At 39.8% G+C, this 21,075-nt stretch overlaps 1 protein-coding gene across 7 annotated transcripts in view; it reads right to left on the minus strand.

The window, feature by feature from the left end:
* TRAPPC8 (trafficking protein particle complex subunit 8) overlaps window positions 1-19,687 on the minus strand; it is a 64,224-nt gene extending 44,537 nt beyond the window's left edge. For 4 of the 7 annotated variants that reach the window (XM_048507728.1, XM_048507724.1, XM_048507725.1 and 1 more), the window contains exons 1-6: window positions 19,289-19,687; window positions 13,998-14,192; window positions 10,837-10,920; window positions 3,124-3,213; window positions 2,293-2,467; window positions 357-510 (exon numbers count right to left, since the gene is read on the minus strand). In XM_048507728.1, coding sequence (XP_048363685.1) covers window positions 357-510; window positions 2,293-2,467; window positions 3,124-3,213; window positions 10,837-10,920; window positions 13,998-14,192; window positions 19,289-19,445 — 855 coding nt within the window. In that variant the 5' untranslated portion in view covers window positions 19,446-19,687. The remainder of the gene's footprint in view (window positions 1-356; window positions 511-2,292; window positions 2,468-3,123; window positions 3,214-10,836; window positions 10,921-13,997; window positions 14,193-19,288) is intronic. The other 3 variants (XM_048507729.1, XM_048507726.1, XM_048507727.1) reach the window with 2 other exon arrangements.
* Window positions 19,688-21,075: the final 1,388 nt, after the last annotated feature.

Here is a 21,075-nt window from a genome sequence, read left to right on the forward strand (position 1 = left end):
ACTAGTGTTGGGAGGCAGCCACAGAAGACAGCCTTGGCATCCATGCTCCATTTGTTTTGCCCTCTAGGGCAATTGGTTGGCTGCACTGTGAAACAGTATGCTAGACTAAATCGATCACTGGTCTAATCCAGCAGACTTTACTTATGTTCAGGTAAGAAAAGCTTTGGGTTGGTGGAATCCAGAAAAGGCTTAGCAGAGCGAAAAAGAATTTTAGCAGATCTACTTTGAGATATTTTCAGCTGCCATTAATCATGTTATAAAAAACATATGGGAACAGATGGAAAAAAGAACCTTTAATATGAGACCAGGGAAAAATTGTTTGCAGTGTATATTTTAAATAACTAAATCAAATATACCTGGACTTGGATACTGCTTTTCTGAAGGTACTGACTCCAAGGATCAGGAATCTGTTCATCTGCTCCTCTATTAGATCCCCGAGAATTTATCTTAAGTAAGTAGCATCCCTGAGTCCCATATCTTTGCTTCATTTCTTCATAAATTGAATCAGCCCTAAAAGAGAAATATGGTGCACATGTTCTCTTGAAAAATCTTAATAGATATATACTACATATGGAAGTTTTAAGGAAAATCCCCTTCTCAAAAGTATTACAGAAAATAGACTGAACAGTAGCCTGTAATACACAGAATTAGCAGCAAGTCCTATTATCAGGACGGGCTTATTTCAGTCTTGATTATGACCTACCCTTTACTTAAAAAAAAAAAACCTGGAACATCCGAGGTATGCACATGCTTTTTAATTTCAAAGCAACAATACATATTCAGGGTCTCTCAAATGTTAAGAAATTACTCACATACCATGATGCGGAATATGACCTCTTGTATAACACAAGGGTGAATTGCTGAATCAAATCAACATTCAACCAGTATTTTTTCATGGAAACATAACAATGAATGGGCACTAGATGGTTCATCAGAAAATAGCCAATGCACATTTATTATTTGTTTGTCTTCTGTTCATTCCTGGCTTATATTACAATAAGATTAAATAATAAAACATGGAATGAACAGAAAAGTGGCTGAAGGCAAGGTGAGTGCTCAGGATAATAAATAATGAAACTACTGATACAAAAGGGAGAGCAGCACCAATTACTCCAATTGCACTGAATTAGATGACACCCAAAGTTAGGTAATTAGGAAGTATGCTGCAGAGCCACACATGGCAAAGTTCACTTGCAAGAAATAAAAATGTTGTCAAATGCTTTAAAAGAGTGGAAGAGTACAGGGTGAGATAAAAGAGAAAGATTGAAAATGACAAACTGAACCAGAAAAAAATAATCAAGAAAACATGGAAAAAATTAACTGAACACTTAAGTATAGAGAGAGAAGTTCCAACCAACATCTAAAAGAAAAAGAACTCAATAAGCAAGATATAGGAGGCAGAGGTGAAAGACATTTGAGTGTGAAAACACATTAACACAAACCATCAACAAAGAAAACCACAATTGCATATGAGAAGAGAACAAGTAGAGAGATACTGATGAAATGACAACAAAAAACAGTTTACAATTCAACCGTTCAGTCATGTGTTGTATTTTCATTGGGTCCAATGGATGCTTGAGAACAGCAACAAGTTTTCTTGTCATAAACAGAAGTTTGCTTGGGATGTCTGGATGCAAACTTTGTATTATAAAACAATTTAATATCCTGATTATTAAAATGAGGGAGCCCATAGATTGATTTGGAATACTTTGGGGGAAACAGGGCTATTCACCACTCTCCATAAGTTCTAAATATGAGCTGTAGACACCATGCTTTTCATTCTTTCCAAGCCCATGCTGTCCCATTGAAACTTAAGTGACTAAAAAACCCATCTGTCTTCTCTTACAGATTATTTACGCTATTGCTACATTAATTACTTCTGTCATGACAAAATCATACAAGGCAAAAAGGAACTTCATCTATACTGCTGTTCTAACAGATATCGCAGAATCACGTTAAATACATACACCAACAGTGGGTCAAATCCAAAGTTCTTCCACTGGCATAACTTATTTCCAACACTTTCCACAAGTGAAGGTGGAGATTTTCATCAAATTCTCCCTCCTGCTGCAGCCCACTGAGTTTCTCAAAATGCTGCTTTAAGCGAAAAGCAGAGAACGTCTGCGAACAGTGTACGGAGCAAACTGAAATTCTGCAGTGGGAAATTATTCTGTGAAATTCAGCTCCCCCTCCCCTTCTACTGGCTGGAAAGTACGTTTGGATTCAACCTCTGTATCATCAAATTCTGAATCATTTCAGAAAACTTGCAAAATTTCAGTAAATCCTACTTACCTTTGTTCCTCCCCTGCACTCACATCATGCAACAACACATAATATTTGAGTGTGTTTGGAATAAACCATTTGGGGTATGAATATTCATTGCTATGTTGAATTCGATGCTGTTCTTGTGATAATTTTAAAAACTGTTCCACAGGGTCAGGTTCACTAGATGACACAACAAGCATACCTGAATTGACATTAAGGATGTGCCACAAATGTACAAGTTAATTACATATATGCATCTTGTCCTTTACGTGATGTTACCAAAAAACCCTATATCGTTTGTTTTGGAACACTGGTAAAATTACCTCTAATAATCAACAGTTGTTCATGAAGTAAATAATCTGATTCAGAGTCACTGCACTCTATCTCTGGCACACAGCTTAAGAGTAGATGGCAGCTAACCCAGGGCGAATGACAAAAACATAATGTTGTGAAAATGGTATGAGCTCACATTGATATGTTAGCTTTCTGTGTTAACCGCCTGTGAGGTACTTACTCTACAGTTCTCACAAAAGGGACCTGTCCCTTCAAATCAGAAGTTTAATCTACAATACCTAGGAATAACTTTAAAATTGGAATTACATTCTCTAACAGAGTAACTATTAAAACCCAAATGATCAGAGTATGCAGCAAGTAATCAGAGATTACAGAAGAACCTGAAGAATTCTATAGCTGTAGAGTATTCCTGATTTATATCTCAAATGAGAATTTTGACGAAGAGTTTTCTTGCAATCTCCTGGGATTTTCACAAGCTATCTATCAAAACCTGGACAGAAAGAACGGCAAATTCATCTTACACCTTATATTAAAATCCACAACTTTTTCAATTTCAAAGGATACAGGCTACATAGTGGTTTATAAATTCATGGTCTGATGCTGGCATGGACTGAAGAAAGCTCTCTCGATAAGCCTCAAACCATGGAGTTGTAGCTGAAATAAGTTCAATAATTATAGAAACTTTTAAGATTAAGAAAACAGATAACATTATTGGCAAACTGCCTGAAAAGTTCCGAAAAACAATTACACCCAACAATATCAGTTACTCTGCAATAATTTTTGTGCATTATCCACTGTAATTTAAATTTAATAATTTAAAGTGAATATCTTTGCAATTCCAAAACAGGAATATAGCTGTAGATAAACATATATATCAAAAAATAAAAGGAGAGAGGATTTTTTATCATAGCGCTAGAAATCTAGTATACTACAGCATTAGAACATTTCTCATAGGAGGTTCTATGCAACATGACAATACATTTACTACAAATTTTATCTCGATGATTCCCACCATATTCCATGACTGTGTACTGCAACATTAGAAAGTTATAAGTCCTATTTCAGTTAAATATGATTTTATCTTCACTGCAATGATTCAGCAAATTAGTTTTTATCTATAACGTAACACTATTCAGACAATGAACTTATTTCACATGACTGAGCAATTAGTTTTGGAATTCTTACAAGAAGAGCGACCAAGCTCTTAATGCATCTCATACTAACGCCATTTAATTGACTCACCATGAACTCTATTTTAATACAATAGTTTCATATATTCAGAACAAATTCAATTAGACTCTCACAAGCATATCAAAAATATTGTTCTAACCACTAAAGTTCTGAATACTCAGGCATTTAAATCCCTGTTTTCTAAGTCATTAAATTTAAACAGATATTTAAACCTTCAACAGGGGCCAAATCAACAAATCAATCAAACAGTCCACTAAATCTAATATCCTGCTGTTGTGGGTTTTCTGGGCTGTGTGGCCATGGTCTGGTAGATCTTGTTCTTAGTGTTTCGCCTGCATCTGTGGCTGGCATCTTCAGAGGTGTATCACAGAGACCAGTTTGTTACATACTGTGGCCAGACTTCTGTGTAACAGACTTCTCTCTGTGATACACCTCTGAAGATGCCAGCCACAGATGCAGACGAAACGTGAGGAACAAGATCTACCAGACCATGCCCACATAGCCCGGAAAACCCACAACAACCAGTTGAATCCGGCCTTGAAAGCCTTCGACAATACACTAATATCTTGTCTCATTCAGTGACCAACCAGTTTACATGGAGGGCCAACAGCAGAGCATAAAGGCCAAGATCTTCACCTGAGGCTGCCTCCCAGCACTGGTATTCAGAGGTCTGCTGCATCTGAGTATGGTTCTTCCTTTTAGTCACCCTGGCTAGTAGCCACTGGTGGACTTGTCCATGAATTTGTCTAAACCCCTGTTAAAGATACTGGTGTCCATACCCATTACTACCTCCAACGATCGTGAATTCCATATTATAATTCCATATTATAATCACATTATAATCACAGAGCCCTTCGGGGATGGGTGGTCTAAGAAATTTAATTGATGATGATGATGATGATGATGATGATGATGATGATGATGATGATGATGATGATGATGATGATGATGATGATGATGATGATGGTGATGGTGATGGTGATGATGATGATGGGTAAAACAACTGTGTTGCAAATGTCAGCCTACGCCTAGAAATGGGTTTAAATCTAATGACTACGAGAGTCTGGATACCAGCCTTGAAATTTTGGATGCACCTCCATCACAATGCAAGGCCAGGCAAGTTAACATGGCACATGCTCGCTGATTTACACTGCTCCAAATAGAACCAACAAATTACAAATTATATCACAACCTTAGGTTTCTCTATGGAATTTTTTTCCAACTCGGATGAGATCAGTACCTTTCGCACCTTAAAACAAAGAGTACTTGATCTGGAAAGACAAAAACTGTATCTGAAACTAACAGGCCTTGCTCATCGTTGAGCTATGAACTTCTTCCACCTGATGAATTCCTTCCAGCCTACTTCAAAAATCTCTTATCCCCTTTACTGAGATGCTTCTTTATGCAAGCTTGTCTAAATGTCTTCCCCATTGCAGTGCTCCGTGGCAAATTCCTTCAGGTCCTGTTACAAGCAAGGACTTGCCAATGCTTGGCCAACCAAGTGGAAACAACTGTTCATATGCTTCTGAGCCCTCCGGGGGAGGGCGGTTTATAAACCTAATTAATAATAATAATAATAATAATAATAATAATAATAATAATAATAATAATGATGATGATGATGATGATGATGATGATGATGATGATGATGATGATGATGATGATGATGATGATGATGATGTATTGTTCTCACCACACAGAACTCAGGAGTCTCTACATTGAACCTCATATTAATTCGTCTCTTGCCACTTCTGACCAAGACAAGCTACATATGCTTTTGAATGACTGCTGCACTAAAAGAACTGCAGACGTAGCAAAGTTTTTGGCAACAGCTTCATCAACAATTGTGCACTCCTGTTGATCACCTAATAACCTTTTATTGTTGCTATTATTAGTCTGATTGTTGTTTTATCCTATACCTAATAGGGGTAATGGATGGATGGATGGATGGATGGATGGATGGATGGATGGATGGATGGATGGATGGATGGATGGATGGATGGATGGATGGATGGATGGATGGATGGATGGATGGATGGATGGATGATGTTGGGTAAACAAGCATTTTCACTACTCAGTGTAAACCAGAAGATCCAAATAATTATGATAAAACACAAAAGATCTAAAAGCATGAGGAGCTGTATTCTATAAGTTCAAAGGAAATAGTGTGTGTGAAGGCAGGGCACTAAGTATAGTTAACCAAACTTTAGTTACAGATTTATAACTGTAAGGAAGTTGTCATTAAGAAAAATGATAGAATGTCTCCATTACTCTTTGTATTTATAAACACTGATTACACAGCCAGTCATAAACATTCGGCTTCACTTATAAAGACAGTCATATACATTAGCCTTTGTTTACTTTTCTCCCCATTCAGAATTCAAAGCAACTTAGACCATTGCTCTTTCTTCCTCAATTTTCTCACAACCCCACCCTATGATGCATGTGAAGGCCCAAAATCATCCAGCAAGCTTAACTGATAGAAATGGGGATTCAAATCTGGGTGTGCCAGGATCTTAATCCGACCCAGTATCCCAGCTCTCAGTTGCTAGGTCACACCAGCTGCAATCAGACTTACTGATTACAAACCAATGTAGGACAAAGACATATCATGTCCTTTTCAGATATGTGCAAGTGTTTGTGTTTATGCAAACTGAGGCCCTTTCCGCACGGGCGGATTATGGAGCCCTGGGGATGGCAAAAACGCCGTCCCCAGGGAACCATTCGCACAGGGGGCGCAGCTGCTTCGCAGCCGCGCCGCCCTCACCCTGCCCGAGTGGCGCAAAGCCGCCGTTTCTCAACCTCGCTTGGGAAGCGAGGTTTATGGGAAACGGCGGCTCCAAGGTGCGCCCCCCTTCCGCCCTCTACCTACCATGTCCGTGGCCGTCCGGTGCGTCGCCGAGGCCTGGGGACACGCCCCCTTGCCCTGCGATGCCGGAGCCCCCGTGCGAACAGTCCCAGGGGGGTTGGGTCGGCGTGGAATACGCCGACCCAACCCCCATCGTCGCCGTGCAGAAACTGCCTGAGTGACTACTACAGTGAATAAGCATATCTAATGCATAACTGGAAGGGTCCATCCAGCACAACAGCAATGTTAAGTCACAAGTTTCTTATTGTTCAACTATCTAAGGGTCATATGCATTATCAACCTTTTCATGAACTCAACTGTTTATGTTAGTCATTAACTTTAATAAAAATTAGGTTCAATCAATTTTCTCATTGAAGCTATTTGTCAGCCTGATATATCTGTTTTGGCTTATGGTCTGGTCATGTCAATCAAGGATACATTCAGGTTGAACTGAGCAGCTCAAAAAGCAGCTGAACAAGCCTGTAACTTGGATTCCAATCCCCCAAGACTTCTTGCATCCTAGCCTTGTTCTGCTGGGGCACAGAAAAGTTCTTTGGGGGATGGGGGAACTCAGCTGACAGTGGTAAACCTGCCACAAAATTGTTGCACAATTGCAAGAAGAAGAGAAGCAAACTGTTTCTCTTTCCTTCCCCAGCTGGAGGCAAGGCAGAAGTAATGCTTCTGAGCTCTCCACTGCAAAAGGAACAAGAGAAAGATATCATTTCTTCCATTTTGTCTGGAGCCTTGGGGATGAAAAGAAGAGGTCTGTTTTCCACATCCCCAAACTGAGAGCTAGAACCGAGGAAAATATTTGCTATTGCATTTTTTTTAGCCTACCCTGACGAATTAGGATCAGAACGTGGGAAATCTGGTGGGACTCTGATTACCCCCTCATTCGATTTCACCAAATCTGTGATGCTGCATCTCACCAAGTCTGGCATGCTGCAATATTTCCAAAATCGGATATCAGAGGAATCTCCCAGCTCATTCCCAACCCCTGCAAAAAACAACCCTGTCCTTGCTACATAGTAGAATTTCCCTAAAAGAAGATCAGAAGCCGATTCTCAACTAAACTCTTCCTTGTGTTGGTTGCAAGTAGCCTATCCCTGCAAACAGACATAAACACATTGTAAGCCAGAAAAACAGAAAGGTGGGGAATTCTCTGCTCCCAGAGGCACTTTTTCTTAAGACCAGCAGTCAATGAGTTCTTCTGGTATGCATATGCATGGACTAAGTAGCTAGGGCTAGGCCCTCAATCTCCCAATGACTTCTGCTACCATCAAAGACCAGTTGCTATCAGAACAAATGTATGGTTACTACAGAATCTAAGCTAGTCGTATTTTCATAATACTAGCCTATATTCCCATTATATGGCAAATCACAAGTTTAGGTAACAGTGAATTGCACCTGTGGACACATCTTTAAATCAGTAAATTAATTTCTTCTGCTTATGAAAATATTTGCAAAAGATGTCTGTAAAACTAATAATATCTATTTTAAAAGATAGATCAGCATTACATTCTTATTGGATATTTCTAGTTGAATGGAATGAGACAGCAACCAGGAGAATGGAAAAAGGAGACACAATCATGGAAATGAACAAATGATTCTGCAGTACACTTTTCTTTTTGCCTTTTCCAGATACCAGCTCAGGATCAAAGGAAGTGCTTCTCATACTTGTTGAATAAGCCAAATATTGTGATACCAGTCAATATGAATAACAGGCTCATTCCGCACATGCAGAATAATGCACTTTCAAACTGCTTTCAATGCTCTTTGAAGCTGTGCGGAATGGCAAAATCCACTTGCAAACAGTTGTGAAAGTGGTTTGAAAACGCATTATTTTGCATGTGCGGAAGGGGCCACAGTTAATGGGAAAATATTCAGGATGCAAAGAAAAGAGGGGGTTTCACGTTGCCCAGTTTAAAGCTGTATTTTGAAACTGCCGTATTGGTATGGATAAGGGAATGGGTGATGTTGAAGAACAGTAGGATTTTGGACCTGGGGGGCCGTGATAAGAGATCTGGATGGCATGGATACTTGTGGTATGATAAGGGGAAAATGCATAAAGATTTTTCTAATCCCTATGTTAGAAGGAGTCTTCTTTGGATATGGTCAAAATATAAAGGGTTGATAGCAAGTGTAACTTTTTTTATGATTATCTCCAATTGAAGCTGGTACTAGAAAAGAAGTAAATATGCAAGAAACATGACTGACAAAAGACACAGTTAAAAACTGGTTCCATAATTATCAACTTCTAAAAATGTTTAAAGCTGATTACAAAAATATGGGTTTTACCAAACAAATTACAGACTTTGAGTGTAACTTATGTACAAATGATGATAAACTGATTATTAAAATGTATGCGATGTTACTGAAATGGGATACAAAAGATGAGGTGGTTAAGTCTGTAATGATTAAAAGGGCTAGAAATGTTGGTAGAAACATACAGATGGAACAGTGGGAGAAACTGAAATAAAGATTTAAAGTTCATGATCAGGAAAAAGTAACAAAGGCTGATTCCGCACGGGCTAAAAACAGCAGTGTGAAAACGGTGTAAAAGGGTTTAAAACGGTGTAAAAGGGTTTATACTGTTTTCACACCGTTTTCACACTGCTGTTTTTGGCACATGCGGGATCAGCCTAAGTTTGATAGCAAGGTAAATTAGGACATATTGCAATGCTCTGCACAGGAAGTATTAGAAACTGGCATTAAACAATTAATACAAATGTATGCGCATACACAACTCAGAGGAAACAATGAGAAATTAGAGGTTGAAAGTATTCCACATTTCAATTTATAAAATCTTGAGCGGAGAAAAGCAAAAGTGCATAAGAATCCCTAGTTTGGTGGGAGAGGAAGCCACTGTATCTTCCAGATCAGGGGTAGGGAACCTGCGGCTCTCCAGATGTTCAGGAACTACAATTCCCATCAGCCCCTACCAGCATGGCCAATTGGCCATGCTGACAGAGGCTGATGGGAATTGTAGTTCCTGAACATCTGGAGAGCCGCAGGTTCCCTACCCCTGTTCCAGATGGCAGCCACTAATGAAATATTTTAGTGGAAATTAAAATTGTCCAATATCATTGCTCCACTGCAGCACAGGACATTGCAGGACTTCTCCATTACCTGACTGTTATTCCTACAACCAAAAACTAGTTTCAGTAGTTTTCCTGCCCCAAAACATTTACTGTTGTTCAAGAATCATACATATGTGTTTAATCATGAAGTTTGGTTGAATTCTCAAGGAAATATCTACAGACACACACTTAAAGAAAAAAAACCTTTAAAAATGTTGCATTGACATTGAAACCAACTCAAACGGTTAAGAAGTCCTACTGTTAGTTTCACTCCTGGCATGCAGTCCCCAAACCTGGCCTTCAAACTTGGGCTGGTGCCCTATGCGAAAGACACTTCCACAGAATTTACCCACATTTACAGAGCCAACAGAAGTTGGGCCCTATATGAAAATCTACTTTTGCAGGCAGAGGAAATGGAGAGGAAGGGTGAGAAAGGATAAATACATCATCCATCACCTGTGATGTCACTAGCATTATCTAGCCAGTGATACATTCAAGAAAAAACAGTGCAGTGGTTTTATTCATAACATAAGCCTTTCCCCAGAAATAATATGGCAGCTTTTGCAAGGAGAATAAAATACACCAAAAAACAGAATACACACTTCCTCAACTGAAGTTGTCTGAATTCCATGCAACAAATAAGTAATAACAGTGTATTACATAATCTGAAAGATTCCAAAAAAGCAAATAGCGTTAAATGAAACAACTTGAGATCTTCTAGCTAGCATAGCAACAATAACAACATTAAGGAATTTTTACATCACCCCAACACCACAATGTTCTAACACTATTTGTCATGTAAGAATTCCTTAAAACAAGGAAAGGGAAGGAAGTATTTCTGGAAAATGAAGAAAGCATAAAATTCAACACCCTCACCAAGTAAATCACCTTGTAAGTAAAGAGGCAACTGTATTCTTTGGGTTTAATATAAGAAATGCTCACAATATGGATTAAATTAAGATCAAGAATAGAGATTTGTGAACAAAAGACAAATCATATAGCCACCACCAATATTTGTTTCCAGAAAAAAATATCTATTTCAAGGAAAGCACTACTTTGTAGTAGGATCATAAGGAAAGATGGATGGGTTACATTTTAAAAAAAGGAATAGTAGAGGGCAGTTTAGGAAATCCACACCAGTCACACAACAAAGAATACCTGAATAAAACGTGGATGTGTTCAGTCCCATCAGTGTGTCTTTCCAACTACTGTACCAAGGAACACTAGCCTTAACTGAGCGATCTGACAGAGAAAACACGGCATTATTAAACTAAGCAGGTAATCTACATATATTTCATCTTTCTCCCAGAATTTTTGGAAGCCTCATGTTCATGAGATATACTTTAGATTAGAATTTTAAGATTCCTGCTCAAACTCTGTGGCCTCTCTGGAAATTAGATACTTTCAGAACCAAATATGAACAAACACAAAGTAACTCCATTTGGAACAAATTCACACTGCATTTTGACCATTCTCATCCAAACAATAGTTCCATTGGCCTTAAAACTCCTCAAATAGCTGGTACACCTAATGAATGTATTCAGTAACACCTATTTTTAAGCATTTATTGAAGGCAGTAGATATTTCACTGCAACTTCTCCAAAATACAAAGTCTTAAACCACATAATGTTTATGTTTGATTCTGTTATCTAGATGCAATTTAACTACAACCTAAAACTATTTACTTCAGAAGATACGCTAATATTCCATTTGTTTGCTTTTTCCAAAAGTACTTCTAACATTTCAAATTCTCTCAGATGTCTTTTTTAAATCCAAAAGCAGTTCTCAGTTGAAAACAATATAAATGAGCTAACAGGGAGCTGTACATCATCACAATGAATTCCAACAAGGCCCCAATAGGTGCAAAAAGCTACTAGATCTGTATTAGTAAGCAAAAACAAATGCACCTCAAAAGTTTACTTCTCCTGTATCTACTAATTACCAAACAGAATCAAAAAGATCTAGCCAAAAATAAAGAATAAAAACTGTGCTTAGAAGGGGCTTTTCAATCTAAAAAAAATCAGTACTTCAAAAACAGAACGTTAGTGGTCACTAACACACTTTTAATACAAGCCTTACATTCAAATCAACTGCATTCAATGTTGATTTATGATACAGTGGTATAGTGGTCAAGTTGTATAGTCCTTGAGCAGCATAGTTAAATGAGTGGCTTGGGGCAAGTTAGTATTTCTCAGTCTAAAAAGCTGTTAAACTAATCCCATGGACACCACTTCAATTCAGAAGGGTAAGATGCAAAAAAAATATGAATTTTATAGGCTGCAGTCCAGAGTTTCTTTAAAACTGCAGTTTATGAACTCACTATAGTCTCTCATTCTATGCTTTTCTCCCCCAATAGTTGTCATCAAAATAAGAACGGACACAACCCAGTCAAAGTTAAGAGGGGGGAAAAGTAAGTTTCCTTTGAACACAGTGGAATGTAAAAATGCCTAACTTGATCCGACATCATTTTAATGTCACTTGTAATTTCAGGGGCAATGGTTTGGGTGGTACAAGAATTAAAGATGTCACAAGGAGAGGATTTTAAAAAATCACAGTGAGAACAAAGCTCAGTGCAAAGCTCTTTAGCTTAGACCCAAAACTGGTTGGACTATTTCAGTCTAATAGTTTATGACAAACTCCAAGTCTACTTAGAATTATGGACAACCTGTAAAAAAAATCTTTGAATGTAATACTTTGAGCAACAATAGACCAAGTTGCAGAGGTGAGCAGCTGGTTTAAAATAAATTGCAATGCTTAAGAGATTTTGAAGACTAACAGCAAACTTTTATTTGTATATTGACATTTCCTTTACTGGCATAGAGTATACATACTTTTTATGAATCTGACACTGCAGGTACTTTGTAATGATTCTCAAACTGTGAATCAAGATGTTGTTATGCCTTAGGAAGTGTATCACAAGGAAGGAGGGAAATACTAAATTAGAAGAGGAAGATCTAGAAAGCTCAAAGGCAAATTTGGGCTTCATAATATGTGAAAATGTCATTCCAGCCCTGACTAGGGCAAGTGAAAAAGTTAATCCCATTGAGATCAACAGCATTTACTTTCAAGCGAACCTGTTTAAGATAGGGCAGAAACAATTTCAATGGGACTACAAAATTTTAGGCATATCTAGGAATAGCCTTGGGTATGCCTCCCTTTTCTGTGATTTTTAATTACTAAAGCACTCACTATCCAACAAATAAAAACTCATCACGTATACCTGAGTATATAGCTTTATTCTATGCCCAAACTAACGCCACTTGAGTAAACTGTATTTCACCTTAGCGCTGAAGAATAAAAGCAATGTGAGGAATATCAATCAACTGACAAACACAGCTACTGTACTACAAGTTAACCTAATGTAATATGTTTAGATTTCGCTTCTATAGTATTCACATGTAGCATACTTCCATTTACATGTTACAAAACAAGTCAATACAGAAAATTACATTTCTACAGATGTTTACACATATAAACAGTGTCGATGCTGCCTCTTATAATCCAGACTGCAAACAGTGTAAAAAGTCATCTGCAAATTAGCATATAAAAGGATTTCTGAATTATTTTCCCACTGAAATACAAATCTAAAGACCTTTTGCCAATGTCCTTCATAGAACAGGGACAAAAGGAAGACAGAGTACTTCTGCTACTTTTCCTCAGCAATAGTGAAACAGCAGCAGAGGAGAAGCAGCAACAGCCCACTCAAGGACAAACTCATCCACTCTGTGGAAAATGAGGAGTAGGCCTAGAGAGAGTCCAATTCCTACATCCAACATTAGGGACAGGTTTTGAAACAAGTGATCACAGAGAATCTCCTCCCCTTTGCCACAAGCACATCTGAAGTCTCCCTCTGGCAAGAAGGAGAAGCAGTAGGGGGCAGCTCAAGCCACTGCATCCCTGACGATACAATACAAATGGTTTTTTTAAACGTCTTATAGGTGATTGCAAGATGGGACGATGTTCAGGACAGGCTGCTATTTGTAACAGCAACTCCTGTGTCTCCCTTAATATGTAGCTCTGCTCTTAATTACAACACTGTAAATAAGCAGCAATTGGTTGTGGGAAAAACAAAAAATTGATCAAAATGTACAACTATGCTTATAACATAGTACGGATTGTTACAGAAAAAGCAGCATGTAAAAATGTTGTTGCATACTTGGTTGTTTGTTATACGTACCAACAGCATGCAACATTCAACTTTTAAGATCAGTCTTCAGTCAGCTTTATCACCTAAAAGTGAAACTGAATCATATGTTTTAACATCCATTTAAAATTAACTTTGAAGGCTTTCGCCCTTTTCAGTAAGTCTGGGTACATACCACTAATGTTGAGATCATAATCTCCTGCAGTAATCACATTAGCTACTAATCCTTCAGCAGGCTGACTAATAGTCACAACATCATTGAGAAGCTTCCGAATGGCTCCAGGTTGAGGCGGCTGAGTAATAATGTTGTTGACAGCAATTTTCAAGTTTTTGATTATGTGAAGTTGATTGTTGGGATCCCTCATGTGCACTAGAACAAGAAAAAAAGAACATTAGACTAATATATTCTGAAGCACCTTTTTACCATTTTTCAGATGAAATATCTTTCAGTAGACTATATATTTTTTTTAAAATAGTGGGGAAAAACCCACCACCAACTAAACATTCAAAATAATAATTAAATGGTGTCAGTTACTGGAGAGCGCTAGATGCTTTGGACCTGGAATGAAACACAGGACATTCAAACACAGAAGAAAATTGCACAAACATAACTTCACTCGCTGTTTCCACCAATGATATCCCACTGCTAAAGAGTCAATACACTTCGAAAGCAAAGCAGTGGCATAGCCTTTAAGTACTGGAAATTGCTGAAGAACATTGGTTCCCAACCTGAAGGTACTTGGGGAAAGTGGTTCTTGTGTTCCCCCACCCCCACCTGTGGGAAAAGCCTGTGGTTGCTTTAAAATTAAGATCAGTTTACTTCTATGCAAGTGATGGCAGGGAGATTGTGGATGTGGACAAGGTCAGGGAAAGACTGCCCTCCTGGGTTTGTCCCCACCTGTCTCCTTCTGGCTGCTTTAATGCTCACATAGAAGTAAGTTAAGCTTAATTTTAAACCGGGAAGGGGGGTGGCAGAAGTGGTGGGAGTGGCGGGGGGGGGACATTTTCCCCCTGCAGCTCCCTCTTCCTCCCTTCCTCCCTTTCTCTCTCTTTCTACTTCCTTTCTCTTTCTGTCCTCCCCTCTCTTTCTCTACCTTTCTCTCTGGATGGGGGATAGACTACTGAATGTCAGCATTTATGAACAAGATATACATGAAAAGTAAGTTAAATATGAGCATCCAGTGTAATGCAGTGACAAAAAAGGCTAATGTGACCTTGGAGTGTATCAACAGGAACATAACATTCAGATCATTAGAGCTTGAGGGTGGAACAGTTTAAGAGCTTGCCCCAGGCACCATTTTCTGTAGATATACCTCTGAACCTGGACCCAGGGCAGAAGCACCTTCTATCCAAGCACAGGGCTCAGTCATTTATTGGACCGAATCCCCTTCCCATCTTTCCTCCTATCCTTTTGGAGATTTCAAGTGTTAATAAATTAAATGTAAAAAAATTAATGGATATGCAATGTAGTATTTATGTTAACTTAGATTAACTCAAGTTCACTTTATCTTTTGAATGTAAGTTGTAAAATTGGTTGTCAGGATCACTTGTGTGCACTATAATGAGGAAAAAAAAGTCTGTTTATCTTATTACTCCATTGCTTTTAAACCCATTACTGGCCATTTATTTGTAGTTACAACATATAAATTTGAAACAACAGCAATTGCATTAATTGCAAGCATTTTGCTAATATGGGGATATAATTTCAGGGAAATGAGTTGCCAGGGGGTATACAAGTGAAAAAAGTTGGAATCGCTGTTGCAGAAAAACGAAAATTTTGTGCCTCATTTAGTTGTCTACCATACACACAATCTTTTCTGGGGTTCTACTCACAAAAGTTGAAAAGAGGCTATTTTGTTTTTTTGCTCAATCAAAATTAAACAATATTCTAGGATCACTTAAACTACAACCAAATAGAGTATTGGGCCAGGAAACAAGTTTTCCGGAAAGAATAAGCATCGTCTCCGGGACTTTATAAGCACCTTAGGCAACAGATTTACCCTTTCCTTAGTGAAAGCACTGGCTGCAACGCAGCACACACAGAGAACAGATCAGCTACCACAGAAGCCTGGTAGAACTTAACTTCACCAGCCAAACCACCACCATACGAGATCTGCCCCACTGTCCCAGGTGGGCCCCAATGAAGCTTAACAATTCTAATCAAACAGATATCTTCTTAAATGTATTAACAAGCCATTATTTCCAGGTCTCCAATTTATTCAATCTTCTGAGAAGTAGATACATGTGCCAGTACTGGTAGAAGCCCCAATAAGCAGCAGAAAATCAGCAGAAATGCAATTCCTGGTCACATCAGGCACGCCTAGTTTAATGGCAGAAAGCGGAGCCTGGCAGATGCAGGAAGAGTTATGCAAGACTTCTATAGAGACTGCCCAATACTCTGTGCCTACAGGATTGTAAGCATTACTTCATGTCAGAAAGACAAAAAACATCTTTCAAGGGCATTAACAATGGGACTCTTAATTTTTGTAATTAGCATATAACATAATATAACAACTATCATTTGACACATTGTTAAACTTATAAATCTGATTAAAAGCAACATCTGAACCCGCTTCAATACAAACATTTCAGGTTTCCCACATGATAACAATTTTAAGTGCCTGTTTTACATAGATATCTCTTTTGCTAAACTCACTTTACATGCATTAAAAATGTTAATATTTCTTCCACAAGTTTGACATAAGTGCCTGGTCATAAACATATATTCAGCATTAAAAGGCCTAAACATATATTCAGCATTAAAAGGCCTCCCTCTTCCACTACTATTCCACCTTCTTTTTTTCTATTAACAGACTTAACCACTGTCCTCTCTCACACTGACCTACCTAATACGTCTTACTTGATCATCCCCTTGGCCAAGATTCTTCATTATACATTCTGTCCTCCTTTAATCACAACTCGACAATTTACAATAATGGTTTTCCAGTTATTCCCCTACAGACTCTGACAAGATCTGTATTTGCTTAGCTCCATCCAATATTTCTTTATCTGTTATCACAGTGGAAGGAATATGGGCTGGATCCCACTAATCCAATCTCCTTACGAAGAGTACTTTCCTGCTGGTGGAAGAGTCTCTCATGTCAAGGGAAGGCTCCTTACACTGGAAGAATGCATCACCTTTAGAGGAAAAAATCTGTAGGACCTTCTGCACATGACTGCTTGTATCTAACAAACCGTGGGTGGTGTGAAGTTCATAGGGTGGGACTTTTCTCCTTTTGCTTTTGACTGCAGCCTGCTGACCATAACAGCAACACACTTAGCTCTGAGGAGTCAGGAGACCTTCAAACAGGAGGGGTAACAAAGTGGAGCCTGCAGTACGTACAGTGGGGGCAGCAGAAATCCACCCCCTCTTCTACCAACAAAAGGATATTTCTCTCAGAAGAAAACAGTAAGAAATTAAGCGATAAAACGAGAAGACTAAATCACTAACAATTATACTGTATAAATATTATTTTAAATTTAATAAATCTTTTGCTAACATCTTAATTCTTGCTTACGCTGGGTCCTCATGGATAGAAAAAGTTATAATGACTGTATGTGTTATTTTACATTATATGTCCTGTGTTGACAGAGGCATTTTTACAGGTGAACGCCAACACGAATCATTACATCTTGTTGTGAAATATTAATGAACTAAAAGGAGAACTGACATTCTCATGGAGTGACCCGGGAACTGTCTGAATTATTTTTGAGACTGGTTAGTGTGTGGAGTAATACACATATATGCATACCCTGGCCCACTCAGGGGTAAAATACTAATCCAAATACATTTACTTGGAGGAACTTAAGCAACTATGAAATTGTGGGGTTTTTATACAGTACATATCAATGATATTCAGCAACATCTGGGAAAAGACTATATTTTATGATACCAAAATTAAGGTATGTTCAACAAAAATAATATACTTCAACAGACTAACACTGCAATCCTAAACAAAATTTCACTTCTTGGGCAGACCAATCCACAGCCCTGGCAGCATGACGCAGCCCTACTACAGCACTGCCCCAGCACCTCCAAGAGGGCTTCTCAGTGGCACAGGGAGGCAAAATAAAAAGTGCCTCCCCACTGCCAGGTGGCACAAGTCCAAGCTGCAAGAACCAGCATTCCAGCAGGCAAAGGCCAAGTGGAAACTAACTAATGTCAGCTCTACCCCCAGCAATGCCTCCAGAACACACTCGCTACGCTGGTGAGGCCACGAGGATGACAAGGGTGCAGAAGCATTAGTGTGGTGCTCTGCACCATGGCAGCCACCCACCAGCTGATTTATTCCTCTGCCTGATCAACTACACCGGGGAGGGCAAACATTAGTACAGCCCCACCCCACCTCCATAGGTAGACCCCCACACACACACTTTGGATTGAGCTGGAAATCTATTAGAGAGATGGAAGTCTGTTTAAGATTGCACTGTAAATCTAGATAACAAAATTACAATATTTTTATGATCTACTGAGGATTGCCCTATAGATTCAGATAACCAAACGTCTTACGACTGCAAACCACAAATAAGTTAACATTTAAATGAAATTTGTAATTCATTTCCAATTGGTAAGAGGGATCTAAATATATCTTCCAAGGCTGTATCAGACAGAATCCAGTCATTTACGGTTTCTTCAAATATTACCTATGCACAAGACATTTCTCTGGGATTATATACATGCCAGCCTAGATAAATGGTCTGTGAGAATTATACATGCCTATCATCCCAAAATATTACAATTCCTCTGCAAAGCAGTTAAAGTCACATGGTGTGCTCATCTGCATATGCCAAAGGTCCCTGACTGGTATTTCTAAGGTTACTATTTACATGCATCATTCATAAGATCAGCCACAATGCTCACATGAATATACTTTAAATTGGACTATGGCTTGCTGAGCATTCTGTCATCTTACATCTTGCAAGTGCAGAAGTCAGAAAAGAACGAACACGTCCATACACTTCACAGTCCAAAACCAGGCTGTATTTTGTGCTCAGCTGAAATGTGGCCAGTCATATTGCCCAGAAAAGGGGGGAAAACCAATGTTATCAAATGTATCCTCCTTGGTCTATTTTACTACCAGTAGCACTTTGAAGACCCACTGAACTGCAGAAGATGCTTCAAATATCATCGCTCTAATATAATGCACATCCATAAAAAATAATTTGAAGTGACAAAGTAAGATCCAAGACTCTCCCACGGTAAACAAGTTCTCCCTGCTCACGTGAGCTGGTCACTCGACTTTCCCAGAAGGTAGAACTTGGCAGACAACATCTGCCGGTCTCTGTCATCACAGCTTCGGCCAAGGGTAAACACGGGTGTCCTCATTCCCCCCACCCCCCAGCTCACTGAGGACGAGCAACGTCTCCACCACCAACTGGGTCGGGGGGGGATGGTGTTTATTAGCTTATACTCCTCCCGCCCTTCCTTCCCAATGTCATGCAAACAACCCAGTTCCTGCCACCGACCTTCCGAGGTGAGGCGGCAGAAGGGCTTCACCAACTCGCAGAAGCCCAGGTTGTTCTTCCGCGCGATCCTCTCCGCTTCCTCGCTGCACAGCGCGGCCACCAGAGGATAGAACGAGTCCTGAAGAAACTCCTGCACCGACTGCACTCGCTGGGCCATCGCGCCGGCCCACAGAGCGGCCCAGCCCGCCCTGCTCAAGCCAGGGGCCGCCCGGCCCGGCCCGCTCCTCTCTCCGCCTCCCTCAGAGCTGGAGCCAAATTCCAGCCTAGGAGCGCCGGCTCGGACCCTCGGCGCCGCCACCCGCTCCGTCAACAGCCACGCCGCCGGCCTCTCAGCGACCGTCCCCCCCCCACGAACTACCCTATCCAACCTGGAGAACCCAGAGAACCCGGTAAACCCGATCCCGGCAGGCCTTGCGGTTTGTCACATGACATCAATGCAGGGGTTGCCAGGAAGGGATAGGTTTCCGGGAATCATAGACGATTAAGAGGTGCTAGAGCGACACTTCCTTCGCCGGCGGAAGGGACTTCCAGCTTGCTCTTTAGCTAGGTTTCTCACCCTTCAGGTATACATCTGGAAATACATCGTGTGTGTAAACTACAGAGATCAGGTCCTTTGGAAGAGAGGGCAACTTCCAAGGATGGGTTTTATGGCATCGCATCTTCACTGAACTCCCTCCCTTTCCCAGGCACCTCCGTCAAAAGCCCTCCAGGAATTGTTACCAACCTGCAGGTGGAGCCTGGAGTTCTCCCTGCATTACAGGTGATCTCCAGATTACAGCGTTCAGTTTTCCTTAAGGAAATGGCAGCTTCCTAGGGCAGAGTATATGGCATCATGCCCCCCTGATCTCCCTCTCTGCCTTACACACCACTTTCCCCACGTTTCGCCCCCAAAACGCCAAGGGATATTCCCTGCTGGAGCTAGCAACCCGTTTTAACACCATCCTGCCCAAAGGATAGAAAGTGAACCCGGTAAATTCAGGATTTTATGGGAACTATTTGGAAGCAGCACATCCACGCAAACATTTACCACATCCACGCGGGGGGACGGGGGTTAAAGGCACAAAGTCCTGCTTTTCAGCCTTCAGATTGTTTGGTACATTCAGAATCTGGCCCCCTCAGCCTGTTAGACTATGAACTGGTAATTTAGCAAAATGTACAAAGTGTGCATAGTAAAGCTCCATCTAATCTCTGTGTGTTCCAGGAACAAAAAGAACTCAGGCTTTTTATCTATTCAGACTAATATATTTTAATTATTGTAGGAACTCCATTTCTGCATAGGACAGAGTAAATATAGTTTCCCAATCTAGTCTAACTAGAATGGAGGGAGATAAAGGACCTGCATTCTGCCCTAATGGTTCCAAGGTGGAGAAGAGGTGTGTAGTTAGTGGAAGTATGAGAAGGAGGAAGGAAGAAGCTGTTTCCCTGGGAGTAGCAATCTATACATCAAAGGGATTGTGTCAAAGTAGTACAGAAGGTCCAGTGCCTTGACCGTTCTTTCTCTTTGACTCTCTAGTCAAGTTCCCCTCTAAAATTAAGAGATAGCTCAGTCCTTCACTTCCAACACAGATTTATTGAAGTTTCTGAAAAATAAACAAAGAATAAGAAATAAAAAAGAAAAATTGCTATTGTTTCCAAAATTCCAAGTGGAGCAATGCTGTCCAATATTTTCTCTTTCAGAGCTATGTATGCGCTCTCAGCAGCCAGTCTCAGCTTGCTGAGATATGAACCCACATCCAATGTGTGTTAAGCATGCCTTTACCAAGATGATACTACTATCTCAGTAGAAG

The sequence above is a fragment of the Sphaerodactylus townsendi genome, linkage group LG09, assembly GCF_021028975.2.
Source record: "Sphaerodactylus townsendi isolate TG3544 linkage group LG09, MPM_Stown_v2.3, whole genome shotgun sequence".
Taxonomy (NCBI): domain Eukaryota; kingdom Metazoa; phylum Chordata; class Lepidosauria; order Squamata; family Sphaerodactylidae; genus Sphaerodactylus; species Sphaerodactylus townsendi.